This window comes from Penicillium macrosclerotiorum, assembly GCF_028827735.1.
Source record: "Penicillium macrosclerotiorum strain IBT 26536 chromosome Unknown utg000012l_segment0_segment0, whole genome shotgun sequence".
Lineage (NCBI taxonomy): Eukaryota > Fungi > Ascomycota > Eurotiomycetes > Eurotiales > Aspergillaceae > Penicillium > Penicillium macrosclerotiorum.
Genome location: NW_026643091.1, coordinates 157,320 through 170,084, shown reverse-complemented (window position 1 = coordinate 170,084; position 12,765 = coordinate 157,320). Strand labels below are relative to the sequence as shown.

General features: G+C 48.3%; 4 protein-coding genes across 4 annotated transcripts; 1 reads left to right on the top strand and 3 right to left on the bottom strand.

Annotated features, from left to right (window-relative positions):
• Nucleotides 1-88: 88 nt before the first annotated feature.
• N7462_011447 (wax synthase family protein) lies at nt 89-1,534 on the top strand (the record flags this gene model as incomplete). The annotated part of the gene is made up of 2 exons (XM_057083161.1): nt 89-840; nt 985-1,534. The coding sequence occupies 2 exons, from the start codon at nt 89-91 to the stop codon at nt 1,532-1,534; spliced, it is 1,302 nt and encodes a 433-aa protein (XP_056927900.1).
• A 677-nt stretch (nt 1,535-2,211) lies between these two features.
• Nucleotides 2,212-2,943, bottom strand: N7462_011446 (uncharacterized protein; the record flags this gene model as incomplete). Its single annotated transcript, XM_057083160.1, has 2 exons — nt 2,212-2,613; nt 2,680-2,943. The coding sequence occupies 2 exons, from the start codon at nt 2,941-2,943 to the stop codon at nt 2,212-2,214; spliced, it is 666 nt and encodes a 221-aa protein (XP_056927899.1).
• A 1,659-nt stretch (nt 2,944-4,602) lies between these two features.
• On the bottom strand, nt 4,603-6,953 carry N7462_011445 (putative C6 transcription factor; the record flags this gene model as incomplete). The annotated part of the gene is made up of 5 exons (XM_057083159.1): nt 4,603-5,320; nt 5,374-6,242; nt 6,304-6,372; nt 6,428-6,793; nt 6,846-6,953. 5 exons carry the CDS (start codon nt 6,951-6,953, stop codon nt 4,603-4,605), a joined length of 2,130 nt encoding a protein of 709 aa, XP_056927898.1.
• A 595-nt stretch (nt 6,954-7,548) lies between these two features.
• N7462_011444 (uncharacterized protein) lies at nt 7,549-9,054 on the bottom strand (the record flags this gene model as incomplete). The annotated part of the gene is made up of 1 exon (XM_057083158.1): nt 7,549-9,054. One exon carries the CDS (start codon nt 9,052-9,054, stop codon nt 7,549-7,551), a length of 1,506 nt encoding a protein of 501 aa, XP_056927897.1.
• Nucleotides 9,055-12,765: the final 3,711 nt, after the last annotated feature.

Below are 12,765 nucleotides of genomic sequence, written 5' to 3'. Positions count from 1 at the left end.
GATCCAGCCTCACAAACGTCAGATTTCCCGGCCGCTTTGCCTGCGACTCCTCATATAGAAATAGAGAGGATCCAGGGAACACAGCACCATGGAATTGCCCTCCGACTTCTTCGACTACGTCGGCAGCGCCCTCGTGCAATACCTTATCCTGGCCATTGTCCTGATTGCCACCCCTAAACGGTCTTTTTGGCGCTATGTCGCCATACTATGCATGGTCTTCATCGCTAGCCGCTTCGTTCAGCCCTACGAAAATGCCACTGCTAGCAGGCCGATCACCTCCCACTTCCTGGTCGGCGCCGTGCTCGCCGCCATCAACATGCTGCTCCTCAAACCGCTAGATGCCGGGGATCTCGCTCGGGAACAGCCACAGAAGCTCTTCTTGTCCGACCGCCTCTGGTATGCCATCGAACAGGTCTGTTCTCCCCGGGCTGTTAATACTCCGCGCCAGGTTAAGAACGTGCCGGCACACCTGGACTATTACACACGTCGCGGACCGCGCATCTCCCGCGTCCGCTTCCTAATCCGCCAGACCGTTATCTTCATGTGGCAGTACCTGGTCCTTAGTATTTTCCAGGCCCTGGCGCGTGCGAATGCGGCCACGCAGGCGCCGTCGCTAGATACACGCCTCGCGCGGCCAGAACTGTTCCCACCGCTGGAGAAAATGGCGGAGCGCGTCGTCCCTAATCTAATCAGCTGGTTCCTGATGGTCCGTATCCTGATTGATGCGCACTACCGTTTTGGCTCCATCGTCTGCGTTGCTCTAGCCCTGTCGAGACCTGAGGATTGGCCACCGGCGTTTGGGCGTATGGCGGATGCGTATACGCTCCGGAACTTCTGGGGGTGAGTGTCTATAAAATATCCTGTTTTTCTTTACCAACGAAATGCTGCTTCTTTCCCCTTGGTTTTATATTCCCCCTTTCTTTGCAATAAACCCGGACAACACCGTGTCTCGCCGAGTCAGCCAGAGCTAACATCCTTGTCTAGTAAATTCTGGCATCAATTCGTGCGCGACCCCTTCACGACGCCTAGCAACTTTATTGCGCGTGATGTTCTCCATCTACCGCGGCCGTCTATTTTGGAGCGCTACACGAACGTCTTCCTCGTGTTCTTGATCTCTGGGATCACGCACGTGGTCAGCGACCACATACAGGGCGTGCCACTAGAGAAAACTGGTTCCATGCACTTCTTCCTCTCCTTTGTACTAGGCTACATGATTGAGGATGGCGTGCAATATATCTGGAAGAACAGTCGTTCGTCTGGCAACACCAATGGCAGTGCTAATGCCAATGCGAAGTCGTCGGATGCCCCCGAAGCCGTAACGCCGCTTTGGCAGAAGGTTGTTGGATTTGTCTGGGTTCTGGCGTGGTTGGCGGTGACGTCGACGTGGTTTCTGGAACCAATTGAGCAGCTACCGAAGGAGACGACGCTTGTGCCGCTCTGGAACCCGACCGACTATCTAGACCTCAAGCCTCTGGCTGTGATTGCCGTTGCCGGGGGTGCTATTATGGGTATTGCGTTTGAGGCTGAGATTTGAGTGTGATATTTTACATATGGAATATGAGTGAGTATATATAGGTGAGCTTTAAAAGCGACGTCAAAGAAAGAAGCGTCTAGAAGCCAGACGGGTTGCCTCTCCATCCGTAGGAACAGAAAATCTCCATGAGAGCGATGGATTGAATAATGAAAAGAATGGAAGGGGATTTTCGAGAAAAACTAGATTACAGAGCAACGGAAATTTCAATACCCAATAGCGATTTCTTCTACTTTCAAATATCCCGCGCCCACCATACTGCTTAGCTTGTGTAGATCCGCTGATTCTGCTACTATAGAATTCAACCCGGTCAGTATACCGGGTTTTGCCTGCCATTCAGCCAAACACTCAATGAGTTTATTACTGAATATGCATATCTTGCGTATACTTGACATTCTAGAATAGCGTATCAAGATGCTACAGCTTGAATGGCTTTTACAGAGTATGGAGTATGGGATGGATAAGGATCGAAATATCTACAGCTCGCAAACTAAGGAAAGGATGTCTCTTGGATTCCACACCGGAATTCATCGTATGCATTTGCCCCAATAGGGACAGGATCTATTTGGAACAGAATGAGTAGCCCCCCAATCATGGGGAGCGTTCAAAAGTGTTTTCCATGCTTCCCTCCTAGCAGCCTTACGTAGTAATTTCGGTTGCTGCTAGATGTTAAACAGGCTTCAAGCATTAATGCGAATAAACGTCTCGTATTCTCCATCCTTCAAAGCCTCGCCAGTCTCCTGGTCCTCACTCCCAGGCCCCAACAGGCGGAGCAACCACGCCGGACCTCCGCTAGTCCCGGGAACGTTCGTCTGCTGTTGAATACCCCAGCTGGTAACATTGTGGGCACCGAGGAAGATCCCGTCTTGCTTGACGTCGTCAATATAATGATAATAGGCATTAATCGCCTCGCTATCATCTTCGGCGAGACCCCACTGGAGCTGGGCATTGGTAGGGTCGCTGGTGATATTGATGGGGAGATAAACGTTCATGTTGTCGTAGTAACTCATGATTTCAAATCCAATTCCATCATTACAAATGAGGTAGGACATTGCGTCATATTGTCCATTGACGATACTGACCTGAAGCTGGTTGTTAGAGCTGTTTGAAATTCTCTTTGCTCTCCCTGGAAATGCGAGGAGTCTTACAAAGCCTTTCCTGGCCTCGGGCTGACCGTCCACCGTGACATCTCGAGCCACGTCACGGAACCCCTCGATAGTGCATGCATTGTCGGTAGCAGTTGTGTTGACACATTGATCGACGACAATGTTCCAAGGACCAGCAAATCCGGTGTTGGGACCGGTTTGCTGTAGATTTGGGAGACTGGCGCATCCGTATGGGACCTGGACTGGGGTGACGTTAGCGGCGTGAGCAGCCGCTAGAAGTGAGAAACCAGCGAAAAGAAGCGCCATAGTGAATGCCTGAGCAAGGGTGAAAAATCTATGAAGGGGAGCGGTATCTGATTAAGTTGCTTTCCCCCTCTGTCATTATATTTATATGTGCTTGAAAACTTCAGACCACTTCGGTCCAGGAGAGGAGTGTTCTAACCGAGATCGCCGGAGCCTCCTTCTACTCCACTATTCAGGGTCCTCGGCCCCCAAAGCTGCGCCTGCCAAGTAGCCTCGAGCTAAATCATGCAGGGTTACATGCACTAGAATTTGGTTGGACTATGCCTAAAGAGTATTCACAAAGCGGGCTCGAACCTATCACAATAAGTTTTGCCCTGCGTGAGACTCCGGATTGAATCAGAAACCTACTAAATATTGAGTCACATTCAAAGAAATGAGGCTGATTTCATACGCAAAAAGGAAGAACCAACAATGATGCTGACAGCTTATTGAAACAAGACCTCTCAGAACTGGAAACCTCGTATCCTACCTACTCTCGGCAATTCCTTGCTCATAACAATGCCCCGCGGAGAGTAGGAGATTGCGAACGACCCCCACCCCACTAACCTCAAGTTGTTCCCCGCCTGATTTTATGAGTCTAACATCGGATCATCTCAATCCTGTATTATTAGCCTCAATGCCGGCAATTATAACTATCATTAAAATCGATCTTAGGCCTGGTTAGGTTTTCTAGAGGTTACATCGACAATATGACCGATTGCTTGTGAGAGAAGAGAAAATTGAAAGGAAGCAGAACAAGACAAGGTGCAATATCCAATTCCCTGAAGCGGCTCCCAAGGCGCCCCGTCGATTCCCTAGGGATTCCCTATCGATCACAATCGTCAGGTGGTGCGAGGTTCTTCACCGAGTTATTTGGACCAGGGTTTGATGTAGGGTACCCACGTGCGAGACCCAACCTATAAGCGTTGAACTTGAACGGCTGTTAGTTTTGGCTGATCTTACTGCATCTGGCGTATCTGTGGGAGGGCGGGATTGATCGAAACTTCTGCTGTTTGTCCTGATAGAGCGTGATAGGGAATCTGAGTCGATGCTTACAATTGTTTTCCTAATCGCCATTCTCTATAGACAAGTATAGCCTTTGAGTCCAACTAGGTAATCCTATACCATGGAGGCTGTCACAGACTTTAGATTATAGTTCAAGATGATAATAGTAGGGAGCTTGGTAGATATGCAAAATTAGACTGTGGTAAAGATGAGGCTTTATTTTTGAGGGAAGATGTCATGATAAGCTAAACTATTGATATAAGCAAGTCCTCACGGGGTAATGGTAACAGAGGCCCAAATTAGATATCTAAAGGGCTGTCAGAGAGCTTCTACCTACCTACTTTAGCTACCTAGGCCTCCCTACTGTAGATAAGGCTGAGTGGCTTTCTGAAATGATAAGAAATTATACCTTAGACTTGTTAGGAATATAATATAGTTACTAGTAGGGAGGAAGAAGTAAGAGGGGCTAATTAAGATACGCAGTTATTGTTAGTTTATTAATTCTTTTTTTCAAGATTACCTCCTACACTAAAAATTCACTAAATTAGATATTACTTTAAATGCAAGTAATGGCAGGTTTGATTTAAAGTTTTTCAAGTCTAAGGCGGATCAGAGAAGCCTATTAGAGTATTATAAGGTGTCCCTTAGGTGAATAATTTCCTAACTAATGTGGTTTTATCAGAGTATCTCCGAGTCCTCAAAGGGATTGAATAAATGCGTATCATCATTGGAAGGCGTTGTTGCGGGATTCAGCGTCGGCGCACTTTCCAGAGACGAGGGTGATGTTTGAATCATAAGAGTTTGAGTCCCCGCGCTACTACTAAGACTCTGATGCAGGGTATTGGGATCCGACGGACGGGATAAAGGCTGCTGGCCAGACGGAATTGGAAGTTGGCCCTTACTCGGTCCATCCGCGTGGAGCGAGAAGTCAAGGAAATCCCACATGTTTGGGCCCAAATCGTGGGAGAGCATGGGGATTACATCCATATCAGGAAACTCATCTGCCATTGTCACGGGAAGTGTCATAAATGTGTCTTCCGGCATTGATAGCGGTGGTAGAAGATCTCCTGTGACAGGGGCGTCCAGTCTCTTGAGGATGTCAAGCACTCGGCGATGGAGACCTGATTCCGACTCGGATGCTGCACCGCTGGCTCGAGAGGGACCCCCTTCCTCCAGCTTCATCAAAGCCTCCAAGACAGCCACACTACGTTGACCAGAGCCTTGCGCAGGACCTCCCGAAAGGGGATCTTCAAGTGTCTTAGGGTTATTTTTGGAGCGCAGGAGCTCTATAGATTCTCTGATCTTGTCTCTTGTCATCAGCCGAGCGAGCTGGGCGCTCGCATGGTCGACATCGGCCGATGCCGCGTCAAACAAAAGACCCAGTATCAGCACCACACTGGCATTGAAAATCTGAGTATCGTTTGTAGAGAGGAGCTGCAAACAGCGCACCGGGCTTGGATCTGGGCTTGAGTACTAATGATATTTTGGGCCAGGAGCTGACACGATGCACGGCCCATGTGAGAAGAGAGATTGCCGCGGTGTAGGCGGAGAAGAAAACTCCAGAGCTGTTGATGTAGCATAAATCGCTGGACTGGGATGGCAGCCATTGGTCCCATGGCAGTCAGCCCCATCGTACTCCCTAGTCTGAAGAAAGACGGCAGACCAGCGACATATTGCTCGTACTTTTGGAAGAGGCTCTTGCGCCGCTGCTCACCTTTTTCATCGCCCAGATTAAGGGACTCGCGCACAAGGTTAACAAGCTCCAGGGCATGCACGGTATAGGAGAGCATGGTAAATTCCGACCGGGGGCGCTCGAGGATCATGGCGTGTGGTCGAAGCAGATCGTCATCATTTAAATGAAGCGGCGTTCGAGTGTTGAAGTGCGACGGAAGAAGTGTGTAGTATCCGAGAGTTTGCCCACGCGACCAGTCCCTCATGACAAGAGCCCACCAAATCCGAATGCCAATTTCAGTGCGAACAAGCGATTGCCCTGCCACGGATCTAGGATCGGGACCCAACGGTGCATTTCCGAGGCGATGCAAGCCGAGTCTGTGGGCACCTGATATGGCAGTAGCCAAGACAGCATCGAGCTCGAGCCAGCTTTCGCGTGCATCAAGGAGAAGCATAATTGCCGCTTGTAGACTATGAATAGACCCACAGAAAAGCGAGATGCGTCCCTGAAGGCACCGCACAGCAAGCGACCTCCACGTCCAGACAGACTCATCGGAGGCCCGCATTTGCTCCACGCGCAAAGTTGCTGGAATAGAAGTCCATCCGAGTAAAGACGGAGTAGGATGAAAGGCGAGTCCAAGTACAAGCTGTCACCAGTCAGTGCGCACTTCTTCAGGGGGAAAAGTCAAAATGCTAGAGTCGGCTTACAGCGAGCAGCAAACCAGCCAGTTGGTCCATTGATAGAGTACTAGCAATTGCTGTTTCGGGGAGAGGGCGCTGCCAGACAGTGATGCAGTTGGTCAGCTTGCTTCATGAATTCCAAAATGTGGACAACGTTTCCTAGAGGACCCTGGCATCGAGTGATAAAAACCTCGTAGAGCACACCAACGAGTTCCCAATCAGGCAGCGCGTGCATGATTTCGCGAATTAAAGCCAGTTTCTGTTCATGTCTATGGGGATCTGGGGTCACCCAATAGTGATTGGGGAAATCCGATGCTATCGTCGATGCATTGAAGGAAGGCAGCGGGACATCGTCCACAAAGTGTTCCAGCACCTGCGCCGTATCCTCTACCTCGGTGTCTTCCGAGGTAGTCTGATTAGGGTTCTGTTCTTGATGCTGCACTTTTGTCCGTTTGGCTCTTGGCCTGCGCTCATCTTTGGTACACAGATGAGCGCAGTCACGCTTGATACATTCCAGCTGGACAGATCATTAGCCTGGGAGCTGACGCGGCGTAGGGAATATCACCTACACATGGTTCCTTGCGGTCGCATTTCAATTTCGAGGCTCTACATCGAGAGCATGACAGAGTCAGCTTCTTGACCGGGTCCTTGAACTCCTTAGCGGTTGTGTCAGTCATGGTGGTAGTGGAGGAGAAGCGCATGGCCCCGAGAGGCAACATAAAGAGGGGAGTGCGCATCGCTTTGTTGGTCCATAAATTGGCCTGGGCCGCCCCACTGGGGCTCGTTGGAGCCCATTGGAACCCGCAGATTTGGCTGAACGATCGTTGAAGGCTTAGAGAAGAACATGAATATCTCACGCATTCATTCCAGAACAGACCATATTGTACTCGCCATTCTCTGTCTTGCTACAGTACAATTCCAGATGCTCCGATAGCCGAAAGTTGAGCACAGGATGCTTTCACAGCTTAAGGAAATTGGATCTGGCTTGTGTGCTTGCAATTACGTCTTTTAAACCTGGCTATACCAGAGAAGCTCGTCTGATTTACTCGGAATCTAGGCCTTAGTCAAATAATAAACGGAAAATCACGAGTCTACTGCCAGATGACATTTGAGAGATAGGAAGAACTTTACTAGAGTAAATATGTGGATTGCTATTTTGCGCCATAAGTGTGATTATAGGGGTCTATTTTATGAGATTGCAATGGAAATCATTAAATAAATGCAAAAGGGAGAATCGGCCGTCAGGAGCACAGATAAGCAGCAGTACCGTTTTCAAACCTCGATCTTCATTTCCTCAGCACCAGAGCTCTCCTCAACCTCGGCTTCTTTTGTCTTATCGAAGCGGGTGTCGCGCACGAAGAAAACAACGATGAAGAAAGCCACAGCAGCGAGACCGGTACCCAGCCACAGAGCACCGCGATAGCCCAGAATGGTATCCTTCCCGCCGTGATTAACGTGACCCTCGATAGTGGCCGCGATACCTAGACCGATGGAGATGGAGTACTGCACAACAGTCGAGATGAAGGAGCCGGCCACGCCCTGCTCCTCGGGAAGCACAGCGTTGGAGATTAGGATACCGGAAGAGGCGAAGGACAGATCGGGACCGCCGACGACGAGCAGACAGGCAGGGAAGATGAAGGCCCAATAGACATCCGAGTAGTTTGCGAAGCTCATAAGCAAATTTCCGAGAAAGAATGAGAACATTGACACGCCGAATATATACTCGGCGCGGACCTTGCTGATGAACAGACCCACGGACATAGTCGCACACAGACCACCGATGACTAGGGGCACCATCTGCGCGACAGCGGTGAGAGGCAGCTTGGAATGAACGTTCAAAATGAAGACGGTGGTATAATACAGGAAGATTCCGAAAGACATCCAGCCGAAAGACATGGCGGCGACGACAGGGGCAAAACTGGGACGCTTCCAGAGGGAATTGGGCAGAACAGGCGCCGCAACCTTGGACTGGGAGTAGATGAAAGCGACCAGCAGGACTACACTGAAGATGAGGAGAGCGCAAATATAGGGAGTGTCCCAACCAACCACAGATGCCTGGTTCCAAGAAAAGGAGAACAGGATAAGGGCGGAGATACCAAGGATGCTGCCAATATAGTCGAGATTTTTGATGCTCAGCCCGGGAATGGGGGAGCCCACACGATTGGGGATGACCACGAAACTGGCCATACAGAGAATTAGACATCCAATAGCCCAGAACCAGAAGCCCCATCGCCAGGTGACGTTCTCGGCGAAAGCAGCGCCGATGAGGCCGCCAAAAATGTAACCCGAAGGAGCGCAGAAGCCCAGGAAGGCGAAGGCGATGTTCTTCTTCACGGACATGGGTGGGAAGGCACGAGCCAACAGAGCAAAGGAGTTAGGCACCAGAGCACCGTTACCGATCCCAGTCATCCCACGGGCGATGTCGAAGAGGATGATATCGTGGGCGAAGCCGCTGATCAGGGACCAAATAGCCATCCACAGCCATCCGAAGAAGAAGACATACTTGTGACCGAAGTGATCACCCAGACGACCGGTCACCAAGACAAAAACACCCCCACAAAGCGAATAGGCAGCTAAGAACCAAGACATCTGGCCGTTACTGGTGACGCCCTGGTCCTTGGCGATATGTTGCATGGAGAACGCGGCATTTCCGAGGCCCCCAACGGAAAAGAGCTGGGACAGACCCACAACGAAGATGAACAAAACTTCTTGCAACCCGGACGAGAAGTTCGAGGAAGGTGAAGCCTCGATCACCTGCTTCCCCTGAGAAGATTGCATGGTGGACCCTTCAGGGGATGACATGACTCTCAACATAGACTCTAGATCGGCTCCAGAAGCTGGAAGTCTAGTCGACGGAGTAAATGAGGCGATGGATGAGGGAGAGACGGACAGGGCTCTGTATTTATAAAGCCGCTTGAAGAGCTCTGGAAATAAAAGGAATGGCCTATTTGGCCTCCACTTTTTATTCGAAATCTATCACACAATTAGTTCGTGCTCTGTGTCTATAACAGTAGAACTAGGATAGTGGAGCCTGTGGGTCCGCGTCGATCAGCCTCACCCAATGTCCGGGCGCCGTTGAAAGTCCGCGGATTTTCAGCTTTCCCAGAACTCCGACACTTCCACTTGGATGACCCCGGGTCTCCGAGACTACATGGATACCGCCGATTGGCTTGACTGTGATTGGAATTGAGAATGGACAGAATTTCGTGGGAACGCGGGCCTGAGATTACGCCGAAACTATCTCTGTTCGTAGAAACTTCTAAATGCTGGTTTAGAGGGGCCAAGGTTTAGCTGACAGACTCTGTTATTTTCTTTCTTTCATGCTTGAGCGTCTAATAATAATACAACATTTTCGTGTAAAGATCTTCTTTCGTTCCTGATACTACACAACATATCTGGTAGTTAGGTCTTTCGAAATCCAGAAATTTGCCCGGAACCGGCGATTTATTCATCGCTATTCGTTCTCCTAGTTCAAAAGACTATCATACCGCATGCAGGCCCTGAGGAAAAGCCTAAATTGAAGCTAAAGAGCCGATTGGTTCATATCATAGCTCTGGCGACTTCATAGCAGATAGCGAATCACTATTTAGCGGCTAGGCAAAGAACGTTGATCTCGCCAACGACTATCTATTGCAGTGAGGAAATGATTGACGAAGAGTGATCTCTGATCGAAGGATATCTTTCCTAGTACACAGACTTTACAGGATATAGCTTCGCATCTCCGATAGGGAGAGAATCAACTCTTACACTATCTTTGTTAGGGTGCTACTTGCAGGGTAGCGGCCTGTTGGTCAGGTAAGGAAAAATGAATACAATATTAAATCGTTGTTGAATCAGAGAAGAATAGTAGAGGTAGATTATTCCAATAACTGAATGTTGAAGAGATTCAGTTCGAAAGAAAGGGGGATTCTCTTGAATCCCGCGTTGACGAGCAGCGTGACCTCGATACGGAAGTCATCAAATCCTATGCGAGCGAAGCGATCGTTCCTAGGAGCCGGGCGTACCTACTCACACCGTGACGCACCATTCACGTGGTCATCACCACCTGAGAGCGGTTGTTGGCCATCGCCTGGATGGGATCCAGCAGGCTCATGTCAGCTCACTTGGCTCCAGCACCCCAGCTGTGATGTTTCCCCAAAAATCATTAGGCCAGGGTCCCCGCCCTAAGAGGAATGTCACCTTCAGCCCCACCCGGTTTGACTGAAACCTTGGGCGCAGACTGAAAGTTCACAGTCACGATTTGCTTGCTCTTAGGAGATATTACCTGGCTCCCAGGAGCTTGTAGCTCCCAGGAATACCGAGCGCAGTCTCGCCTTCAGATTAATAGGGTCTTATGTTTGCTGTTAGTTGGTTTTGATCGAAACAGTGCAGATGACGAAATGGCTGCTGTGGATGATTGCAACGGACGGACGGAGTAGTTGACAACTCAAAGTGTCTACTTTAGTTACAGGGGATGTTGATAATTAGTGATGCACCCTCTGACAATATTGGGACACTACTCACTGCTTACAGCGGCTCCTATAAAGCACCTGGCATTCGCACCTGGCATTTTTGTTTACTCAACTAGTTCGCCTTCAAGATCAAAAACTGACATGACATTGATTAACTTGTTTCTGCCACACCTTAATGAATCGATACGGGAAGTCAATAAAAGCTCCTGGCTAATCTCAAACAAGCTTCTTCTTACTCATTCGTCGTCACCACCCCCGGACAAAATTCCAGCCGACCAAGTATGCTGGAGCGACAGCAATAGGGGTTATTTCATCCTCTCCACTGCACCTAAGCCTCTTCCCGATTCCAAACCCCTCGCAGAAGACATATCTTATATCTCGAGAGTTCACGCAGTCGACAATCAAGCGGCCGTTTGGCGAGTAGGCAAAGCCTTTATCAAAGCGTATCACATAGACTATCCCTATGTGACCAGGGAGCATATTCCCTTGCAGTTTCTCAAAGACTAACAGCCCCTAGGCTTTAAGTTTCCGGAAGTTTACTATTATTTTGAGACTAGCTCGCGATATTTCCTCGTCGTCTCAAGGGTTCCCGGCCAGCTGCTTGAGGAAGCTTAGCCTAATATAGACGAGACTCTTTGCTAGTATTATATCAGCAAGGTAGCAGATATTTGCAATTATTTAGCGGCACGGAAAGGCGATATTATTGGTAGTGTGGACGGATACCAGCTATTTGAACGTTATCTCGTTAAAGGCAACAGCAAGATGGCGGATGCCCTATCTCTATATCTCCACAGCAGCTTCTGAACAATTGTACCGAGATGTCTATGGACGTCTCTACGCTTGTCTTCTATCATTGTGATCTTGGCCCTACGAATCTTCTTGTCGATACTTCGACAAGCTCGCTGGGTATCATTGACTAGGAGCTTGCTGGCTATGTCCCCATCGAATAGGTCAGAACAAACTGTCGACTCTCAGCGGGAATGGATTTCAACTATAGGGATGAGGACTCCAAAAAGGACTGGCGCCGCAGAGTTGCCCGGCATCTAGAAAAGATGGGCTACCCCGATGTTGTGGATGCATAGTGGGAGTTTCAGGGAAGCTAGTAGACAATTTCTAAGCTTAGAGTCCTTCCTTCTCAACATTACACTGACCTTAAATATTGTGTAGCCCTTGTTTTTGTCCACATCTCTCTGTCCCCTTCGCCTCCTAAACTAGAAGTAATATCCAGACAAGGAAAGGAGATAAAGCTATCATGAGATTATCTTGAAGGTGAAACGCTTTCAGTTTGCATTTACGAGATAGATAAGACTAAATACTGCACACACGAACTACAATAGGAAATTCTGGAAGATCCAAATATTCCGCAGGTAAACCAGCATATGTCTTATCAAGGGAAAAGGAACAACCAAGGGCAGCCCTATAAGATCGGGAGTTAGTTTTGAATAAAAACCAACGGCAGAGCTCAAAGACGCTTAGCACAGGTCCCAGTCTTCAAAGCAAACATACAATTGTCGTTTTCAAGCAATCGTTGCGACAGGCTTGCTACGCTTAATCAATAACTTGAAATAGAATTCAAGATCGCTAAATACTTTAATATTATTTTTCTTAGATAAGGTAGACGCGTTTATAGAACAGCGTATATCTTACTATAGTATCTATAATTGCCTTATAACTATTTTCCTCTATAAGCTAGAATATTATTAAGGAATTCTTTTCTTAACTTAAATCAGGGTATCTAGTTTAATAACGTAATTCTCAGCCAGATCTATTTAATTATTAAGTACAAGAGTTTAAAGAGAGATTTTCGTAGAGATCTCTAGTTAAATTCTTATCTCTGAGAAGCGGTTTTTAGTTCTATCTTTACTTTAAGCTAGGATAGGTAATATTTATTTAAATAATAAAGTCGGTATAACTATATTAAATCCACTTATTTAATTAATATATATAATAAAGTTTACTAGTACTAATAAAAGTATAAGGATATTCCGGTCCAAGGTCTATTCCCAGCGACAGCGCAGCAGCTGTTCTCATCGACGGT